This window comes from Balaenoptera musculus, chromosome 2, assembly GCF_009873245.2.
Source record: "Balaenoptera musculus isolate JJ_BM4_2016_0621 chromosome 2, mBalMus1.pri.v3, whole genome shotgun sequence".
NCBI classification, from domain to species: Eukaryota; Metazoa; Chordata; class Mammalia; order Artiodactyla; family Balaenopteridae; genus Balaenoptera; species Balaenoptera musculus.
The window spans coordinates 21043169-21064446 of NC_045786.1; the positions used below are offsets into that span (position 1 = coordinate 21043169).

The following is a 21278-nucleotide window of genomic DNA, read 5'->3' on the forward strand; positions in this document are numbered from 1 at the left end:
TCTCAATTTCCGCTGCAAAAGAAGCGTCAACAGCTACAACAATCCCTTTACATTTTTAAAAATGAAACACACACACTACCCTTGTTGATGTGTTGTATTACATAGAAAGCCCTTTACTTGGACCTCCAAATTATCTCATTTCAGCTCCATGAATGTTAAAAATACTGAACGTAACTTTATTATTACAGTATAAAGTGGTTTGTCCAAAATCCAACTGTACACATGTTTGAGTGTATAATTTGTTAGAAAAGGTTACATATATATGTGTGTATATGTATACACACACACACACAAACACACACACGGGAGCATCCAATTCACCAGGTATACACCAGAACTAAATGGATTTCAACTGTCCACACTTTAATTATGACCTATTAAACACATGGGGGTCCTACCTGAAAGGGCAGAACTCGACAGAATCAGTAAAGGTTGGTGGGTTTTCTGAGCAGCCTGACTCAAGTATTTGCTCTGCTCCTTTTCTGGATTAAAGCATCACAATGATTTTTTTCTTTAGTTTTGCTAAGAGTTTGAACTCTACTAGGGCCTAGCGAGTGAGTTGTGATTTTGTGAACCATCATGAAAATGACAAGTTTAATACCTTATAAACAAATTAACAATAACAACGTCACCATAATTTCTTCCTCCCGTTTGCTTTCCACCAAAAACCAGGGAACATTTTCTATTTCATGGGTTCCCTGGATTTTCAGATGCTAATCAACGATGAGCAAAATACTAAGGTCAGGCATGTCAGATTCTCTTTTTTAAAATTCCACGTGGTTTAAGCTCTCATTGAAATTAGACATGGGGTCTTATCCTGTGTCTAGAAGAGCAAGGTTGGCCAGAATGTTTTCCTTGTCCCATGGCCAGGCTCTAAGACCAAGGCAAGAGTTTACCTTGCAGTAGGTCCCCATGGGGGCAATCTTTTTTTTTTAATTGCACCCTAGGTGGGAGGTGAGGCTGCTTGAAGACAATATAATGTTGTACAGATATAACAGTATCTGTCCCAGGAAGGCAACAATGTCTTCACCTCAGCCAACTCCCTCAACTTGGCCGACCATGCCTGGATCTAAATCAAATCGTGGTTTCTGGTTTTACATCCTGGAAGGAGAGGATTTGGGAGAGGCGCTGTGACTGTGACAGCACTGACAATGGAGCCGGCAAAGTACTAAAAGAGTAACAACGTTTTCCTCCAATTTTATGATCATCATTGGGAACCCAGCATTTTGACGAAGTGTTCAAACATCAGAGAATGGAGGTGGTATCATGTTGTTGAGAGCCATAGCATTGGGCCTTATAGTTTGATTTCTGAAAGCCTTATAATGAGGGTGGAGTGGATATACATTCCATTCTTCGGCTGTATTTTTGTTCAACAAAGCCTGCAATTTTCAGTCACTTGAAAATGTAATTACAGATAATGTTTGCATCAGTAGCAAGAATACAATAAGCACATGGAGCACGAAAACTCCACTCCAATCACATCCTCTTAGGTTACAACGCGCGTCTCCTGCTAAGAGTAAAGGCATTTCAACAAGCTAATATGTGGTATGAAATGGTGGTGTGGGTTAGACCAACCCAGGCATGAATTCTATGCTAACTTTTCTACTGCCCATTCCTTTACTCTGGATAGCTACGCAGGAAACACACATCTCTGATTTGCTGAAAACCCAGAGTCCCATCAAATGTTTATGCACTTGAGCAAAATGCTTTGGAAAGGTCAAAGGTGTACTGACACTTGAAAGGGACCAGGGGCCACGGCTGAGTTGGTCACCACTGTCAATCATCTAAAATCCATGTGTTATCATGTTCAGAGACGCTTATTCTACTGCCGACCCCTCTGGCTCATTTATGAAGGAGGAGGTAAAACTGCAAGTAACTATAGAAAGGACACAGCAGCAAGTCACCACATGAGGGGGACAATGGGGACCGAATGCCACCCAAGAGCTTTATTCTAATTCACAAGAAGGCACACTATGGGCTGGAGGCACCCTGAGAAAGGTGTTCCTCTAAATCAATGCAAAAATCAGGAAGTTGGAAGTAAATGCAGGGTGGGATGCCAGGTGTCTAATGAAATCCCCCAAAGAAACTTCTTCCTGGAAGAGGCAGTTCTCTCTCTTTTTTAAGTGTATTTATTTATTTATTTATTTTTAACATCTTTATTGGCGTATAATTGCTTTACAATGGTGTGTTAGTTGCTGCTGTATAACAAAGTGAATCAGCTATACGTATACATATATCCCCATATCTCCTCCCTCTTGCGTCTCCCTCCCGCCCTCCCTATCCCACCCCTCTAGGTGGTCACAAAGCACCTAGCTGATCTCCCTGTGCTATGCGGCTGCTTCCCACTAGCTATCTATGTTACATTAGATATTGTATATATGTCCATGCCACTCTCTCACTTCGTCCCAGCTTACCCTACTCCCTCCCCGTGTCCTCAAGTCCATTCTCTACATCTGTCTCTTCTCTTTATTCCTGTCCTGCCCCTAGGTTCTTCAGAACCTTTTTTTTTTTAGATTCCATATATATGTGTTAGCATACGGTATTTGTTTTTCTCTTTCAGACAATAATCTTTTTAAATGAAGAATAAGGAGCTACCTTAACATTCAATGTTAACTGCTTCCTTATCTCAGCTGTAAGTCAGACCCTGCCTCTGGCATTAAGATATCTTGACTTTGCTATGGTGCCCCTTTCTTCTGACAACTTTCACAACACTCTTGCCTTCTAAACTCAGAAACTGGTCTGGCTATGAAACAAAATCAAGAAATTTATGTGAATGAGCACATAAAAAGCAGGTTATTATTATTAGGTCATAGCTAAGAAACTATTTCATACTAAGGATCCACAAACTCAGCTGCCAATTCGCCAACACATCTAGAAGTTCAACCTGTTTATGGTCATACAAGGTTCTAGGGATCCCTCAAAAGACAAAGCAACCTTCTGGGGCAGAATGGAAGCTGGCACAGTAGAAAGAGCTCAGGCTTTGGAAATGGATACAGATACGTGCCTTTACCTTCTAGAACCTCCCTTTTCTCATTTGCAAGATTGGAACAATACAACTTACCTTGCAAAAGTTTTCTGAAGATTACTGATAATTTATACAAATCCCTTAGCTTAATGGCTGACCCACAGTATATCCTAAATCAAGAACAGCAAATGTTATAAAACATTTCAGAAAGCGTACCCACAGGAAGGCAACATCCTTTAAAGCATTAGGGATCAGAATTAGGAGAAACATACTAAAAAGAAGTATTTCATTGTCAAAGAATTACAGTTTTGTTGACACCAAAAAACATATTTTGGCTTCTAGGTAGACATCATTATTTTATTGAACAGACAACTCAAAATCAATTTGGATCACAAGTATCACGTTCTGAGTAGACCTGAAAAAAACAAGACACAGTCAGAGGTGAGATCAAGGCCATCCCGTGGCTTCTGAGGCCGACAAGAGTCTAATTTTGGTCACTTTTTATGATAGCTGGACACAAAATCTTGGCCCAATTGAAAGGCTGCCTATAAAGTCAATTAGACGTCCTTGACGCTAAGATAAAATGTGCCAATTACAAAGAACTCATCAATTTGTAGAGAAACATTTGTAGTATCTGCGAGGCAGACCCTTCTCGAAAGATTCTGCCAGATTTCATCCAGAGACCTCATGTTCCTCTCCCGACAATGTCAGAAACAGCCGTCATCTCGGATAGTGCCCGAGTTCAGCCTAGCGCAAAGTGGTTTGCTATGGGGGCAAGGGATTCTTGGTTTGGGAGGTCACGTTCATGGCCTGGGGGGCGGGGGGGGGGGCGGTGTCTCACAGGCAACATCACTCTCTTGGCCAGAGTGGGTGCTGCGTGGCCTCTGGCCCACCATGGAGGACATTCCTCAGCTAATGGACTCAGAGGAGGCTCTGAGCTTCCCAACTGAATCTGATCATGTCTGCTCTTAATCAATCAAGTGACTTATAACGTTAGGAGCAAACCTTCACACTAGCTGTAGCAGCTCTGGCTTCTCAGGACTTCAAGGACCTTACTGGCTATGTCAGGAGGAGAAGAGCCTGTATAGTAGAGCAGAAAAACAATAACTATGATGAATCCTGCGGCGGGATGCACACCTCCACCCATTGTGCCAACTCCTAAAATCACTGATTCCTCTTCCAAGTCATTTCCTCCTTCAGAGACTCTCCTGGCACGCTGTGGCCTGAGCACCTAACGAGGCCAGCAGGTGGCAGGGTCTACAATACTTGCCTCCACGTTCACATCACTGAAATTGTTTTTTTAAGGGTTGGGTTTCTGTTGGGGTTAGGAGTCCCATCACGTGAGAAGCAGCCTTCCTATGGTGCAGCTGAGTCTCCTTCCATAAGAAAATCAAGATCTATTTCAGCTGATGTAGAGATGGGCTTTTCCTAATGCTCTTATGGAGATACCAGGATGGAGATACTGCTTTTTGCTTCACCCCATCCCAGAATGCAAGGTCTGACCACGAGTTCAGTTGGAACACAAACTGTATTTTATTTCTCAATCATCAAGCAGAGAGAGGAGAGAGAGAGAGAGAAAAAAAAAAATCAGTCTTCTTACTGTGGTCCTGGGGACGGAGCATTTTCTGCACATCTATATGCAAGCCATACTGCTTTATGGGTCTTTGGTTGAGACTTTAAAGCATGAATGTTCTGAGGGAGGAAACATTAACTGGTCAGTTTCAATGAAGTTTCCCTGAGTTTCATTCTCCCAGGAAAGGCAGGTGAACTTGCAGTGATCTTAAGTACCACAAAGCTGTAAAATATTTAGGTTATAACTCCTCTCCCGACATCAGCTTCACAATAATTCTGGGGCACAGGTAAGAAGCGTATCTTATTATCCTTATTTTCTAGATGAGGAATCTTGACAAGTCACCTGAGACTTGAAGGGGGCATGGAACAAGTCAGAAGACAAGCCAGGAGAAGGCAGGAGACTCTTGTTTAGTAAAGGACCCTTAGCCTTCAAGGATGACCTTCTAATGCATTGCTGGAGAGATCATAAAGCCATGTCGCTGGTGATGCCATTCTGCTACACACAGCAGATCCCGACGCAGGGCAAGCGTCCCTGACAAGCAGAAACGACCCATGAGGAAGTTCTAACTCAAGGTTAAAACTCACACATAGCCAACAGAATTAAAATGGTTTCTATACGAAGAACAATCTTTCCTAAACTCTTCAAGAAGATTCTGTGGCAGGGGCTCAACTAATAGGAAAAAAAAATGCTCTGCCTTTAAGTCTCCTCTTCAACACGGTGCTCCGTGAGGGACCTGGAAACACCAGAAGTAAGTGAAAACCTGCTCGGAAGTGCTCTAGTAATACAGAAACGGAAGAAATATTGCCCGTCAGTAGATGCTGGCAGCAACTTTTTGCCGTCGAAGAGGAAAAGAGAAGGAGGAAAAAAGAGGAAAATGTGGACTTTTTGTGAAAAGAAAGAAGTACCCTGACAGGTCGCATTAGAATGTAAAATGTAGGTGACTTAATATTATTGTCTCGAGATGGAGCCGCCAGTCGCGTTCACCAGCCATCAGGGCTTGCGTGTTGCCTTTGAATCCTGATGCCACGCAAGATGGCGGGGTGGACCACGGGAGCCACAAGGAAGGATGTTACAAGCACGAACTGAAGGGAATAACTGCAGTTGGAGGCCTCCTGGTGACAATTTTGAGAAGGCAAACACAGCTGCAGCAGAGCCAAATATAGCGGGCCAAGACAATGACATCCATAAAGTTAATCATTCGAAATATGCTGCCCTTCTGCCCACCCAGAAAACTCAACACCCCTCTATAGCCTAGGAAGTCAAAATATAGTTTTATGCACAGAAACACACAGCTGTGCCAGTGGAATTTACTGCGAGTGATGACCAAGGTGTTTGGGCGCTGTCCTCCCTCTCAAGGCTGTGGTTCTGAGAACTGTGTTGTGGACGGATGTGGCCCCTTCTCTTGAAATTCAGGAAACTGCTCAGAAGAGGGATAATTAATGGGGCTTAGAGAAGCCCACTGAATCTTAGAGAAGATTCAAATAAAAGAACAGGAAAGATATACATCAGGAAAACCTAGGAAAGGCAGAAAGAGAACTTCAGGAAGAGCTGTGCCGTTGATGACCTAAAGAAGTCTGGGTTAGGGTGCAAGGAATCAGGAGCGCTGCGTCAAAGCAGAACAAAATGAATATCCGTTAGTCCGCTACCAAAAGCTTTCCTTCCTTACGCTTTTTCCTATCATCTTTCACTTTTGTTATTCCCCAAAGATTTTTTTTCCAAGAAGAAAATGAAATGTCAGATTTCAGCCTGCATTTGCTTCACCTGTATGACGCCCAAGGTCTACTCTGGAGACGCACAGAGAAAACAACTGGGTGAGAGGTGTGCGTGCATGTTGAAGAAGGTTTACACCAATTTACCTCCTTACAGCCTCATAGATCTCCCATAACTTTAGCCTTTTTAAGATGTTCAGTTGATGTGTTGGAGTCCCACTAGACACAATCAAAATCTTGAGTTCTCCTTTCAACAGTGATAGGAAGCTATGGGATAATGGTCTGGACCATACAAGATGGCGGCAGCAGGCAAGAAGCACAAGGTGAGGAATTTGGTCTGATGGGCACCAGCGTGTCTACACGAAAAAATATCAGTGGAGGGTCTACTGTCAGGCTTCTGTGAAGAGTCTTTCTTTCTTCCTACTTGAAACCTATAAGGTTTTGACAGTAGCAACAACTCAATTGCAACTGAGAAACGTCCCCAAGTCTGGGGACTTTTTGGCAAGGAGAGAAAAGCCACTCAACTGGGTGGGAAGCGTCTCAGCTTTTCACCCAGAAGGTATGACAGAACCATCACAGTGAACCTCTTTTCTGTCCTTTAACAAAAGCTACTCTGAGGTTCTGGGCCAAAGAGTCAAAACAAAGTCCTAAGAACTACTTCCAGCAGTGTCACTAACATGAGGTACATCTTTGGTCAAGATGTTAAACCTTCTTGAATCTTAAACGTTTCAGTTATGAATGTAAGAATCCATTAAACACATGTTACGTTGTACACGTATTTCCTAACTTTTAGAGCCAAAGGCCATTAAATGGAAGATATTTTAAGAAAGTGAGGAATTATGCCCCAGCTAGTTTTCCATATATATATTTCACCTATATTTACATACATATGTATATATACATGTGTGTGCACACATTTTATATACACATTTACAGTCAGGTGAATAACATTATTTTCCTCTTTTAGCCTAAAGGACCAACTGATTTTGTGTCACATAAATCTGGTACAACTTTCCTGTTATTGGAGGAGACCAGGAGATAGGAAGACATCATTCAAGGAAAAGGATCTAAAATACCACCTTAAAATTTAATGAGCCTGGGACTTCCCTGGTGGCGCAGTAGTTAAGAATCCATCTGCCAATGCAGGGGTCACGGGTTCGAGCCCTGGTCCAGGAAGATCCCACATGCCACGGAGCAACTAAGCCCGTGTGCCACAACTACTGAGCCCACGTGCCACAACTACTGAGCCCACGTGCCACAACTACTGAAGCTCGCGCGCCTAGAGCCCATGCTCCGCAACAAGAGAAGCCACCGTAATGAGAAGCCCGTGCACCGCAACGAAGAGTTGCCCCTGCTTGCAGCAACTAGAGAAAGACCGCGCGCAGCGACGAAGACCCAATGCAGCCAAAAATAAATAAACAAATTTAAATTTAAAAAAAATTTAATGAGCCCAAGTCCAGCTATGAACTCCCTTCTGAAAAGACACAAAAATTAAGCCTTTCAACATAAAAACATAGAATTTTCGATCCTAGTATGGAAGCTGAAGAACTATTCACTCCCACGACACTCAAAAAAAAAAATTTTTTTTTTAAAGCTGGGCAAAAATGATGTCAAATGTCAAAGAAATCAGCTGAAATTAATTGCCTTCTCTCTGAGGAGTGAGTCAGCACCATCATCTGTGAACCTCGGAAATCTTCAGTCCTGTTTGAGCCTATAAATGTCAGACAAAGCAGCTGCTGGGTTGGGGGAACTTGATTTCCATCGTCATGACAGAGCCATAAACAATCTCCCCGAGAAAACAAACCTCTGACTTCTTTAATTATTAAGGCTTAAAATCCAAACACTTCACGTACCCCATTTTTAAAGCACTATCACTATTAAAGGAATCCTGTACCTCTCTGTCTCTTACCCTTCTACTGATGGAAAGGGAGCACAGATCATTTAAACTGAGGTCTCTTTCAAATAGGTTTCTTTATTTAAAATCTGACCTTACGTAAAAGGCCATATAAGTCTGGCAGAAAAGTTGAGAATAATAAACCAAAATGGTATTTTAGTCTAAATGCAGCCTAAACTTAATTTACATACATATTTAGGAGGGAAAACTGAAAAAAAAATGGGTCTAGTAATTTGCCAGCAAGTTGGCTCTGAGGCATTCATTCAAATGGAGTAATTAAAATTTAACCAAAAACCGAATTTGTACTCATCTGTCATTTTGAGAGCCATATGATTACATATTTATTAGCATTCCATTTTAAATCATCAGCTGATTTTAAAGCATCACTCTCAGTATCTGAACATAATATACAATCTGCAGTTCATAAAACCGACTGTTCATAAAACTCCGGGGGTAGCACTGTGCAAGCGTAAATCTCAAATATGCTCACAAGGCATTTCAACCACATAAGTGGAATTGTATTTCTATAAAACTAGTTGGAGTAATCACTTTCTGTCGTGATTTAGAACAAATGGGCAGAGTGAAGCTGCTGAAAATCCCCTGTATGTTTCCCCCTTTCTTTTTAAAGTCCTTTCGGAAGAGTCTAAAGCTCACAGTAAATGAAAAAGACAGTCCCAGGAGGAGATGGGGGGGTTTCCATCCCTTTACATCTAGATTCAGAGCATGAGAATATTGGATGGCACAATTAAACAGTGATGATGCTAAAGGGGGATAATTATTTTACAATTACCTGCGAGCATCACATTTACCGTGCTAATTAGTTTTTGTTTCCCACCAAGGTTTTTCCAGGAATGTGCAGCTCCGTTTCCCTTGAAGTTCAGCAAGAGCTTTTTCTTAAGGAAAAATAAAAATGCATTTTCTGCCCTGCTACACAAGTAGCACAGCACCGTCGTTGGCTTCCTTATATTCCCCACCAGCTCCCTGATAGTGGAAACACACACAAGGGCACGAGAACGGGGAGGTGCTAAAGAACTGGAAATCATTCGTACTTTCCAAAGCCTCCCTTCCGCAGTTTTGTAGAACAAATATGACACTGAGAAATAGCTAACTCTTCGTGATGGCCTAATCCACCAACACAAAGCAAAAATCCAAGCCTCCCCTGAAAAAACAAAACCCTCCAGTACTAACACTCTAAATTGGAAATAAAGACTTTTTAAGTTTGGGTGAGGTTCAGCATAGGAAGTGAAAGACATCAATGACTTATTGATTTATCATTGGGCTCCTTGTAACGTGTTGAAAATACCCAGGTTTTCCAACGAAATGCAAATAAGAGATACTGGTAGTATAAACAGCTGTGAGGTTGGTTGCTACAGTGACATCAGACCCCCCCCCCCCCCCATCATCCATGTCTACATATAAGCCTCAACCATGATCACGTTTATCAGATTATTACCCGTCTTTTCATGAGAAGGTAATGAGTGTTGAACTTGTAAGAAAACCACTAGGTAAGAGTAAGGAGAAATGAAAAGTCTGGGGGTTTATGTAAAAAAAGGAAGGAAACTGTAGTCTTTTATCAGAGGCCAAATATACCATTGTTATAGTGGTGAGAGCAGGGGTGGGGGGAGTAGGTAAACACTCAGAGATGGAAAACATTCTTTTTTTTTTTTTTTTTAAGGAATCTTTCCAGCCAGACTCACACTTTTTCTTTTTCTTTTTTTTTTTTTTTAATTTATTTATTTTTGGCTGTGTTGGGTCTTCATTTCTGTGCGAGGGCTTTCTCTAGTTGTGGCGAGCGGGGGCCACTCTTCATCACGGTGCGCGGGCCTCTCACTGCCGTGGCCTCACTTGTTGAGGAGCACAGGCTCCAGACACGCAGGCTCAGTAGTTGTGGCTCACGGGCCTAGTCGCTCCACGGCATGTGGGATCTTCCCAGACCAGGGCTCGAACCCGTGTCCCCTGCATTAGCAGGCAGATTCTCAACCACTGTGCCACCAGGGAAGCCCCGGAAAACATTCTTAATGATCCCATGAACCACTAGGTTCATACCTGAAAATCTTATCTTCTTTTCATCTTGTCTTGCAAGGTTCTTATTCCTCCCAGCTCACCGCATCTCATCAACAGATGCCAGAGTAATCTCAATCCAGCAAATTACACTTAAATAGCAATACTCAACAATTAAAATAATACCTCTAACCCAGATCAAAGATAACATTAGTGTTCTAAAATGCCAATGTGGGAGGAGTTTTCGGTTTCAGGAAGCAGCTGATACTGAAATAGGCACTGAGAAATCCCACCTGAAAATGCTTCTTTAAAAATTTCCTGAAAGAACCATATACACAGCTCTTCTTTTAGAGTCTTTGCATTTTAATTTCCTCTCATGTCTATCAAGGAATCGGGTGACGAATCTCAGTGCTGTATTTTATTATTGGTAATGGCACTTCCTAAATATACTTTATATGCCATATGGAAAAAAAAAAAAAAGGGAACTCAATGCCTTTGACCTTCATCTTGCTGGTACTCAGTAAACAAAAAAAAGTTTTTAATTAAAGTATATTCTCTTTAGTTCATTAGCATATGGAATAACAGTGTGAATTTGAATCAAACAAGAGAGTGATCAATTCACTAATTGAATCAAATTAGAATCAAATTAGAGTCAATCCTGAATCGGTGATATGTATTTCCTATCGTGCTCCATCATTCTCAAGTGACAATTATGGTTTCCCAACAAAAACTCAGTCCTCTCTTCTCTCCTCATCAACACTTAAACATGCATTTATATAACACACACGCGCGCGCGCGCGCACACACACAAGCAAACCACAGCTTTGCCATTTACTGCCTACATGGCATGTGCAAGAATGTAATCTCTTTAAGTATCACCTGTAAAATGGGTACAATACCCACCTTGCATATCTACTATGACAGTGTACGTAAAGTGTCCTGGTACATAGCAGGCACTCAATGAATGACTCATGTTCTTCTCATTTTAGTGGAGAGAGGGAAACAGTAATTACACTGCCTTCTTGGACTGGTCCCATTGCCCCTCTAATAGCTTCTTCATCTATAAAACAAGGAGGTCTGGTGAGATGGTCTCCAAAGCCTCTTTCAACTTTAACAATTATGTCCTTAGAACTGCTGGCCAGTTTAATTAGACCCTGATAGACATCTTTCCGGTTATCCCAACTTGGGAGGACTCAACAAAAAGGTTAATGCACCAAGTTGAGTCAGGATAACTTTTTCTCCTTGTCAGTAAGCTTACTAACCGAATGTGAAAAAAATAAGATTTCGTATTAATTTACTGGTGTAGCTTCTCCTCAGCATCTTATTCTAACATCACAAATCTGAACTAACATGTTTAAAGGTGCGTTCATAGATTTTTCCACCTGTAATTTCTCAATTCCAAGATAGCATGACTTAGATTTTGTTTAAAATTTGTGTAAAAATTCAAAAACATTAAAAAAAGAAGCCCAATGCATACATACGATCATTCGAAAGGTGAAACAAAGAAAGACGTTCATCCCCGACTCCAATCCAAAACCAAGTGCCCCAGTTTAAAACAGAATTGTTTAAATATCAGTTGTTTTTATTTTCATTACGCTTTTTTGCAAATGACATTCTATTTCATTACGCTTTTTTGCAAATGACATTCTAAACACAAAGACAACAAAACTGTGATAGTTAAGATTATTTAAAAGGTCCATTTCCATGTACAGTTTTGATGTTGAACATTTAAAACCCCAAGACTTTGAAGCCTGTGTCATAACAATTCTACACCCACTACAGAGCCTTAAACGATCTGGGCTCTTTAAACACTTGATGGCTCATGGGGCCATGAAGCGTAATCATTTACCTCAAAAGCTATTTGTTCATCTGCCTTGAGGACTCAAACATATTACATCTTGCAAACTTATCTAATATATTCTTGTGGGAAAACGTCATTGAAAATATGTCCTACTGCTTTAGAAAATCAACACCAGAAAAGCCCTGTGCTTTATATAAGTTCCTTTTAGGAACAGGCCAATAATCTAGCTGACGGCAATTTAGTCCGAATGGCAATACACCATAAACAACCACCGGTCCAGAAAACAATAAACCCGCAAAGCTATCTTGGTGATAAGATATACTTCGCGTGGGTTTCAAGCATTTTCAGCTTATCACATTCCTTCCCACGCACCCCTATTCCCCAAACACAGTCTCTAACGTGAGTTAATTACAAACTCTTTCGGAAAACATGCTACAGTATCTCAGGGCTAAGGAAACATAAAATCATTATCTTGGAAACAAATAATAAAGTTATCATTTACAAGTCCTCTGTTTTTCTTTTTTTCTAGGTTCAATTAAGCAAGAGTTGACAAACACTGAAATCAATTTGAGTTTGATTCCAAAATAACTAACACATGGAAGAGAAGTGGGTAGAAGTTATATTAGGATTTGTCTAGCAGACTCCATCACTAAGACAAAAAGGCTCTATTCAGAGCAAACAGTTTGAATGAGCCACATTCATCCACCAAATGAAAAGGACAAATTAAACTTCCATAATTAATAATTTAACTGACAAGAGATAGCATCTTTCAGAGGCCATTAACACTTTACATTCAGAGAGTATTCTTAGCAGGTGACCATCGATTCAAAACCACTATCAAGCCAATTCTTTGGTTCGGCACCAACTCTCTTACAGAGGAGAAAACACGGAACTTTCAAACTAGCTAATGTGCAAACATGTATTAAACGCCTATACAGACAGCCATTTTAAGAGGGGGGAGAGGACAGAGCTCTCTCAAAACAAATATCATGGGAACAGTACTAATCAAGATTACTTTCACAGAGAAAACTGCCAACGGGAAATTCAATATTTTAATCTACATTATCTGATTATCTTAGTTGGGACAATGAACCTGATCATGTGTAAAAGCAAGTTAACATTCTTAATATCGACTAGAAGGACAATTCACATTTAACAGACTTTCATCCCTCTCCCCAGCTTTTTTTTTTTTTTCTCCCAAATCCTAGGGGCTCAAATAATTGGCCACTGCAGAGTTTCTCAAGAATCTCTCAGCTCATAACATTTAACATCCTAGAAAAAGAATCTAGCACCGTAGGGGAAAGTTAGTTGCCAGGGAAATGGATCATAAAGCTCAGAATGGCCTGAAAATTGCACAGGATAGAGCAAAGTGCCAGAAATAATATGAATGTTATCTCAGGGTGTGTACAATAGGAAACATTTTATACGTACTCTTACCAAGGATAGCAGTCCCTTTTTCACTCGATTAATTGTAGCCTAGATTCACTATCACATTTCTTGCCTGACAAGAGACAAGTCTGAAATTGACACAGACCTTTCAGAGCCACTCCTGACAACCTTCTAGGTCGTCTTTTCAAACACTCCTGAAGTACAAGCAGATCCCGCTGCCTTCAGAGTGACTTTCCTATCAAGACTAACGAGACCAAGAAAAATTAGGCATACTTTCCCTTCCTCAGGAATCCCAGCTCTTGACTTCTCCCAATAAACTCTCTACTCTAGTTTGACGACGTGTAAAACAACCAGAATCACATTAATTATTAAATTATAGACTGCATATCAGACAAACCACCGTGATTACCTAAAAATTACCTCTAATTTCTGCAACAGAGTACACCTGGCTATTTTCATGCTTTATAATTATCTCCCCCACCCATTTTTTTTTTTTCCTTCTCCCCTCCTTCCACTCTCCCATCCTAGGAAAGCAATCTTTGCAAAGGGTAAGTCAGAGAAGCGAGCAATTTGGTAAGAAGGGATCTTTAAATGGGCCACGAGAGCTCCAGCAGCCCCGAATTTCAAATGACACGAGCGTGCACGCGCGCACCCCACCCTGGGACGCCGCGCCACGCTCGCCTGTCCCCGCGGGCCGGACCCCAAGCCCAGACCCCGGGAACCCGCGTCCGGCTCGCCGGTCCACGCTCTCCGCCCCACCCCGGCTACCGCGCCCCGCTCGCTGGTCCCCGCCGCTCCTCCAGACACACTCCCACCACCCCGCGTCCAGCGCCGGCTCCGAACCCCAGGGCGCGGCCGAACCGGAGCCACCCCCCGCGTCCGCGGGGCGCAGGAGCGCCACCGCCCGCCCTCTCCCTCCGCGGGGCTCCGGGCCGGCGACCCGGAGGCGGCCGGGCGGCCAAACTCACATTCGGTCCGGAACTAGCAGGCGGCCCTCAACCATCATGTCCGGGAGGAAATCCAGCTTGAAGGCAGAAGTCATGTTCGCGGCGCGCGCTCTGCGCTCGGGCGTGGGGGGCGGCGGTGCGCGCGGCCGAGCGGCGCAGACGGGCAGGGACAGGTGCGCAAGGCCTCCCCGCGGCGGCCGCCCGAGCCGGCACTTGTCACATTCTCTCTCCGCGGCTCTCCGCCAATCCCCGCCGACAGCCAGCGCCCCGGCCGCGGGCTGCCCAGCGCCAGGTGCGGCGACCGGGGGCGGAGCTCCGTGCCCGCCGCGCCGCCGCTTAACCCCTGCGGGCCCGCACGCCCGGCCCCCGGGGGGAGGAGGAGGCGGAGGGACCGCCCCCTGGACAAGTCGCCCCCCGGCCTAGGGTCCCCGGCGTCCAGACACGCACACTCGTCCCCGGCGCTGACTCTGTCCGGTCCCCTAGTTCCAGGAGCCTGGCACGAGGCCCGACTCACCCACCGCTGGTCGTGGGTTTAGTACCACCGTATTGCCCAAGGCCGGTGCACTCCACGAGCGCACCCAAACTCCCCAACTGAAGCCACGAGAGACGAATCATCACGGGGGTTTGTTTAAATGCTCCCCGGTGGGCTGTGCTCGCCAGTGTATGAACTCAACTGAAATAGCATTCGTGGTTGAGCCAAAGTAAATATCAGATAAACGGCCCAAGTGACATTTGCGGACTTTTCCGTGCTTTACAAGGAGAAAGATTCATCAGTCTCTGCACGATTATATTTCCTTTTGTATCATCTTGAAAACATTAAGAAGTACACGGGACTAAAAATAGTGATAAAGCACGTTTTCTTTTAAAACGATACATCGCAAATGGGTCATTTCGAAGTATTTAATACAATGATTAAAAACCAACAGTGTGGCTTCATGAAAAGTGTTAGGCCTGTAATGGCCATGAAGCTTAAATACTCATTTAAGATCTGTGACCGATTTACTAATAGGAACTGAGAAATAGGGCAGAATTCTCACAAAGAAGGGAGTTTAATTTTCCCAAGTGACTTGTGAAAATTCTTAAAAGTATTTTTATATGGTGATGTTCTAATTTGGCGCTCTCATCATTGTTTTGTTGCCCGGTTATTTAGATGAAACTGAAATTCTCACAATGTCACCAGTCTGTAAAACTTCTTTGTGGCCTATTTCACATTCTAAAGCAGCCTCATAAATTGCAAACCAGAAGTCTTATAGTTTGCCTCTTTTATTAATCATCACTTTAAATTTTATTTTGAAATGACATATCACACTTGGGGGTGTATTCACAGTAGCCAGAGGGTTAAACAACTAAGTCACGTGGAGTTAATTGTATCACGTGGTGTTAAATGTTATCAGACAACATGCAGAAAAAATTGTTTTCATCTTTTCTCACCAGTTTCTTGTGTTATAATGAGAACTGATCATCTTTAGAGATTATGAAGAAAAATGGATATTTATATACCAATATTAAATCCACATATCAATTGTAAATCCAGGCTTGCTGCATTGAGCAATTTAGAATAACAGGCCTGGTGTATTCAATTAAGTCCATACTTAATTGACTTGATTTCCTTCTTCAGCTGAACAACATATCTGGCTTTTGACCAAGATGGTTCTAATTCCAAGACAGATATAGGGCTAGGACTAACCTTCAGTTGAAAATATTGCCTTTCTGAGGAATCAGGGCTAGGTTCATAAAGAACTGAAAAACAGATGCGGTAAAATCAATTCTTATACCCCAAATGCCCCAACTTTTCCTAATAATACTAAGCTACATTTTTTCCCTACCCTAGCTACCGCAGGCTGCCTTTGAAATTATAAGAATTTTGTTGGTCTTTCAATAACCTTAATAAAGTAATTAGCCAGATAAATGAGACAAACCTTGACAGTTCCTGATTTTCTAGACATTATTTACATAACTCCCAAATGTATATAAGCAGCTGACTCTATAATAAAACTATTTGAAGAACGAACTAACAGAACCGGCCTCCAGAACAGAAGCAAAACACAACTGCATTAATCAAAAAGGAAAATATTTTCAAATCCGCTATGGAATGAAGCGCCATGTACATCTACATTCTATAAGGTAGAAAAAGCTTCATTAACACACTTCTGAAATATTTATTCTCTCTTTAATTGCATGTGAATTATTTGGGAGACGCTGTAGGGAAGGCCTCTTACTGACTTAAGCCTTCTCAGCAGTTTGTTAAAGTCTAGGCTCAAATCCCTTGAGGCAATAGTGGATTCAAAGCAGCTTTTAATCATACTATAAGAAGGGTGAAGAAGTATGTAAGTAGGTCATAGAGAAAGAATTACTAGTGCATAGGTTACTGCCTTATTTAAAAACTACAATGTGCCCCAGAGTTTTCAAAGCACATTTGCTTTTGCCATTTTAAGTTAGAAGCAAAACCAGGGTCAGATATAAAAGAAAACTCTAACATGAAATACAGTGACAACGGGAACCAAGGAAAGCTTCTGGATGTAGCTGAGCTGAAATAGTTTGGCTGCCAAATACATAAATAATAGAGTGATTGCATAGGCACTTAATTTAGGTGCCAAAGAGAAACAAAATACACACACACACACACTCACCCTATAGGGTTTTGTTTCCATGATCACAGCACCTACACAATAGCTCTTTTTAAAAATACAAAGTTTAAAAGCTCTTGAGCTTAAAAACAAAAACACCCAACCAAATACCACCTGATGAAAAGCTTCAATTTCTCATCTGACTGCTTTGCCAGAAGGAAAAAAAAAAATCTAAAACAACTCGACGGGGGGCCCCCTTTTTTAATTTTCACGCCATAACGAGCCATCAGGTATCATGTTTTGGCAGTTGGAATTACTTTGCAGACAGCTCGTCTGGGCCGCTGCTAAACACGTGGGGTTCAGTGAAGCTATTTTATAGCCAAGGATCTTATCAACAGCAGTGAAAGGGCGTGAGGCCATGAGCGAGCCCCCCTCCTGGACCTGACCTGGTAGGTGACACCTCTGTGTGCTGACATCCCTGGGGACGGGGCTGTTGGGAACAGTGCAGTTTCCTCACCATTTTAGCTTCACTGTAGAAAAACCTTAAGCTCTTCCCGAAGCCCATCCCCCTACCATCCCTAATTGTCTATTTTTTTTTCTTTTTAATCAACTTGCTATTCATTTCCCAAACAAAAGGCAATTCAAGAATTGGAAGCACTTCAAGGGAAAGTTTCTGAATTACCTCATTTTATATGAGCCCTTCCCAGGCAATTGGGTGCACTGTGCTGTTTCAGCACACCCCCCCTCCCCATGCCTCATCTCAAACTGAGTTTTCTCCAGTGGTCATTGTTTGAGCACTGAATTATCACTGGCATTTTTTTTTAAAAACCCAAAAACCTCTCCATAGAAACAGAATGCTAATAAACGCGTTTGTAAATGGAGTCACACTGCTCGAATGGAAGGTATCCTACTCCTATCACCCACCTTCATCAATGAACCAGGATAGAGCCCCCTGACTATAGATCTTTCAACATTTTTGCACAGTTTATACCATAACTTAGAGACTAGAGTCTGATAGATAGTGATGCACGTTGATAACCCAACAGTTAATTTTCTTCTCCTGCAGACAGCCCTGTATATTTTGTGACAAATTTCCACTTTTTAATTATTCCTATGCATAACGTCACGGGTTGCAATCTCTTTAAAAGCAGTAGACAGTCGGCCATGCAACTACAGATGTACCAGTACTGTTCCATCTCCTCAAACAGCCACCTTCACAAAAGGGTTTTTCTCCCCTCACTCCTGGCTCTTTATTAAAAACTAGAATCCAAAACATCTTTCCCCATCACATTTTCAAATTCAAATTTTATTAAATAGCTGTTCCTTTTTTTTTTTTTTTTTTTTTTAAACCCAATGTACTGAGAGCCGTTTGGAGCAAGAAAGACAGGCCCTAGAAGGGGGGTTCCCATCACTGGGTGTTTTCCAGCCAATAAGTTTGAAATCCACATGAATTTGAAGTACCTGGGAAAGTATCTGACTTTGCGGTCACGTGTTTGTTCTTGGTTTACCCCAGTTTCATCAGCAACTTGTAAAAATAAACAAGTGTCTTTATGCAGTTAAAAAATCCCCAAATAGATCCTTAAGTGATACATTATATATATTTTCTTAGCTCCATAAAGGTATCTCTTAAAAAATACTTATATCACCAATCAAGTTTAAAATGATCTTATTACCGCCCCCCCCCCCCATTTTGAAAGCTTCTGGAATGGTGACTTTATCACATTCCTAAGACTTCAGTAAAATCACACGCCAATAAAGATGACATCGTTATTAAACTCTGATTTTACATTTGTACGGGAATTTTAAGCCGTCGCTCTCCCTTGAGAACAGCTGCTACTGGCTTTTTGCAATCTTGTGTTTTTCTGAATCTGTTTTCAATAGAGCCAAAAGACATAATGGTGAATCTCTCTCCCTTCTGAAGAGACCCTCCAACGGAAGATGGGTTCTTTGTATACATACCTTCGTGCTCGGAAATGAGATGCCCCTTTAAGGTTTCCAGAAGTTTCCATTCCAAGGGGATGAAATGCTAATACTGTGGACCTGTCAGACCCTGAGCCCAACCAGCCTATCACTTCCCTCTCGGACTTGCCTTTCCCTTTTCCTCCTTTCTCCATTATCCCCCCTGCTGCCTTATTTCCCTCCCCCTTCAGCGTTCTCTTTCTTTCTCCCTCTTTCTCTCTCAAATGGAAGCCAGACAATGCCAGACGCTCTCCTCCACAGCTGTGGGTCTGAGGAGGCAGGTGACCACAAAAGTGAAGAGTCTTGGTGGCTCATCTGTCAGGGCAATCAAGTTTGCCTCGACCAAGCCTGAGTTCTCAACTAGGAACAGCTGTCTCTGGGGCGATTCCTTTCCAGACATCATCACAGGGGGGAGGGGGAGGATGGACGATCACGTCCCATGAAGTGAGTAAATATATGAAAATTGGGAAAGAGAAGATTGGAGAAAGGGCGGGGAGGAGAAGAAGGCTGGCCTGGTGATATGTACACAAAGGCACTCAGAAAAAACCACCTCTGAAGGAATGTCCCAGCAGCCTCTTGAAGATGCTGAGATTTTTCAAACTGTATCAGGTAGCTTTATCTGGTGCCAGCCTGGCGGCGGGAACAAAATTTATACCTATCAGAGTGGGGTTTTGAGTTCCCTGGCAATCTGCCCTTGAACACCCACCACCCCCACTAAATGTTCTCCCCAAATGGCCAGAAGTTCTCATCTTACTGTCACATGCTGTAAATTTCAAAAAGAGAAGCTACTGTTTGATGAAACACAGCAGCTGAGCAGCGACAGCTGGGTGGATATAGCAGTAGGCATAACATTGGGTCTAGAGAGAAAGCAGCAACAGGTGGGGGCAGAAGAAAAAGAAAGAGAAAGGAAGTTTTAAGACTTAGTGGGCGGGGGAGGGGGGCGGGGGGAGGGTGTTGTCTGAGACTGATCTTGGCGAGAAGCAAAATCAGGACTTGAGAGGGACTCTCCGGAGGCATGAAAGCCCCACTGGCCTCCATGTCCCTCCTTCTTCTAAACAAATACATCTTGAAGAAGAGGAAGGATTAAAGAGACCAAATGCTTGGATTGCGTGTAAAAGAGAACACATGAATCTGCTTTACCCACAATGATGATGGATCCCCATCAAAGAGCTTTCCTTCCGAGGATCAGAAGTCATCTGACACAGTGGATGCAGATCAGACTCTTTAAGACAAATGCTACTTGCAAGCGGAGTGAAAAAGATGATAAGATTTAAGAATCAAACCTGTTGGATTCTGCACCTGAAAGAGTGGACTGACTGGGAACACGTCATTTAATTTTCTGATTCATCATCTAGACCTTTGCATGTACGTGGCCATCGTTTCCTTGTAGGGATGGATGGCTGAAAAATCAAAATCTACCATGATCCTCTGATGAGAGGTATGAGGTGTTAACCTAATTATTACTACAGCAATTACATAACCAAGCTATTAAAGTGACATGTAGGTTGAAAATACATTAAGGTTTTGAGCACAGGAAATTTATTTTTTTCCCTGTAATATGGTTCAAATCTCTAACTATTTTTAGCTTATGATAGAGGTTTTTGCAAATCCCAAATGACTTTTTCTTTAAATTTGCTTTTGATGCTCATTCCCATAAAGTCCGTTAGGGGAAAGAAATTCTTTTTTTCTTTCTCTTAAAAGAACTACCCAAAATCTTCATGGAAAAGTGGTGTAGCAATCTACCCAAGCTAAGTGGAAATGTGTTATCTTATCTTATCACTATGGCTGAGTGTAAACCTTCATGTTGCCCAATCTCTTAGTCTCTCATACTCTCTGGTGGCGGCTAACAGCTACATTTGCACTATTTCATAGGAATATGGCAAAGCGAGAGAGGAGGAGAGATGTGAATGACTTTGAGGTCTGAGGAAGAAAGGTGATGAAATTAAGGATTTTGTTTGGCTTTGTTTTAATAACAAAGACGAATCCGGGGTGTTCTAAGGACAACTTCCCTTTCCTGCTCCCTCTTCCATCCTTCAAGGCCCCCTCCCCTCATTATACACCGCTTGATACCTTCTTACCCACTGTTCCCTCTCTCTTTCATGACTGTCTTGAGCTTCTTAACGAGAAAAGATTATGTCACATAGTATATTTGTTGCTTGGTTGGCTCTGATTACAATATGATACATTTTGGCCCCTTATGCAGATTAGAAGTCACATTTCAATTTCATCATGCTTCAGATTTCTCTATTATTTCTCTATTATTCCCTCCAACATGTGTTCCCATTATACAGATTAAAGCCTGAGAAAAGTGAGCCATGGGTGCTTTAATTCAAAGACCTCATGAGCTATAAGGGGAACCAGTGAGCATACACAGGGGAGCTGTAAAAACTCAGAAGCAAAAACGACTGTGATTTTCCCTTTCTTACTGTACAGCTTACTCCGTACAAAACTAGAAGGCATGCACAAATCAGTG

At 42.3% G+C, this 21278-nt stretch overlaps 1 protein-coding gene across 4 annotated transcripts in view; it reads right to left on the reverse strand.

Annotated features, from left to right (window-relative positions):
* The window catches only part of CELF2 (CUGBP Elav-like family member 2), a 525035-nt gene that overhangs the window by 289370 nt on the left and 214387 nt on the right, over positions 1-21278 (reverse strand). Inside the window, exon 1 of one of the 4 annotated variants that reach the window (XM_036842570.1) lies at positions 14301-14541. The exons of 2 other annotated variants lie outside the window; for them this stretch is intronic. In XM_036842570.1, coding sequence (XP_036698465.1) covers positions 14301-14374 — 74 coding nt within the window. In that variant the 5' untranslated portion in view covers positions 14375-14541. Of the gene's footprint in view, positions 1-14300; positions 14542-21278 lie in introns of those variants that run through there. One more of the 4 variants, XM_036842571.1, reaches the window with a different exon arrangement.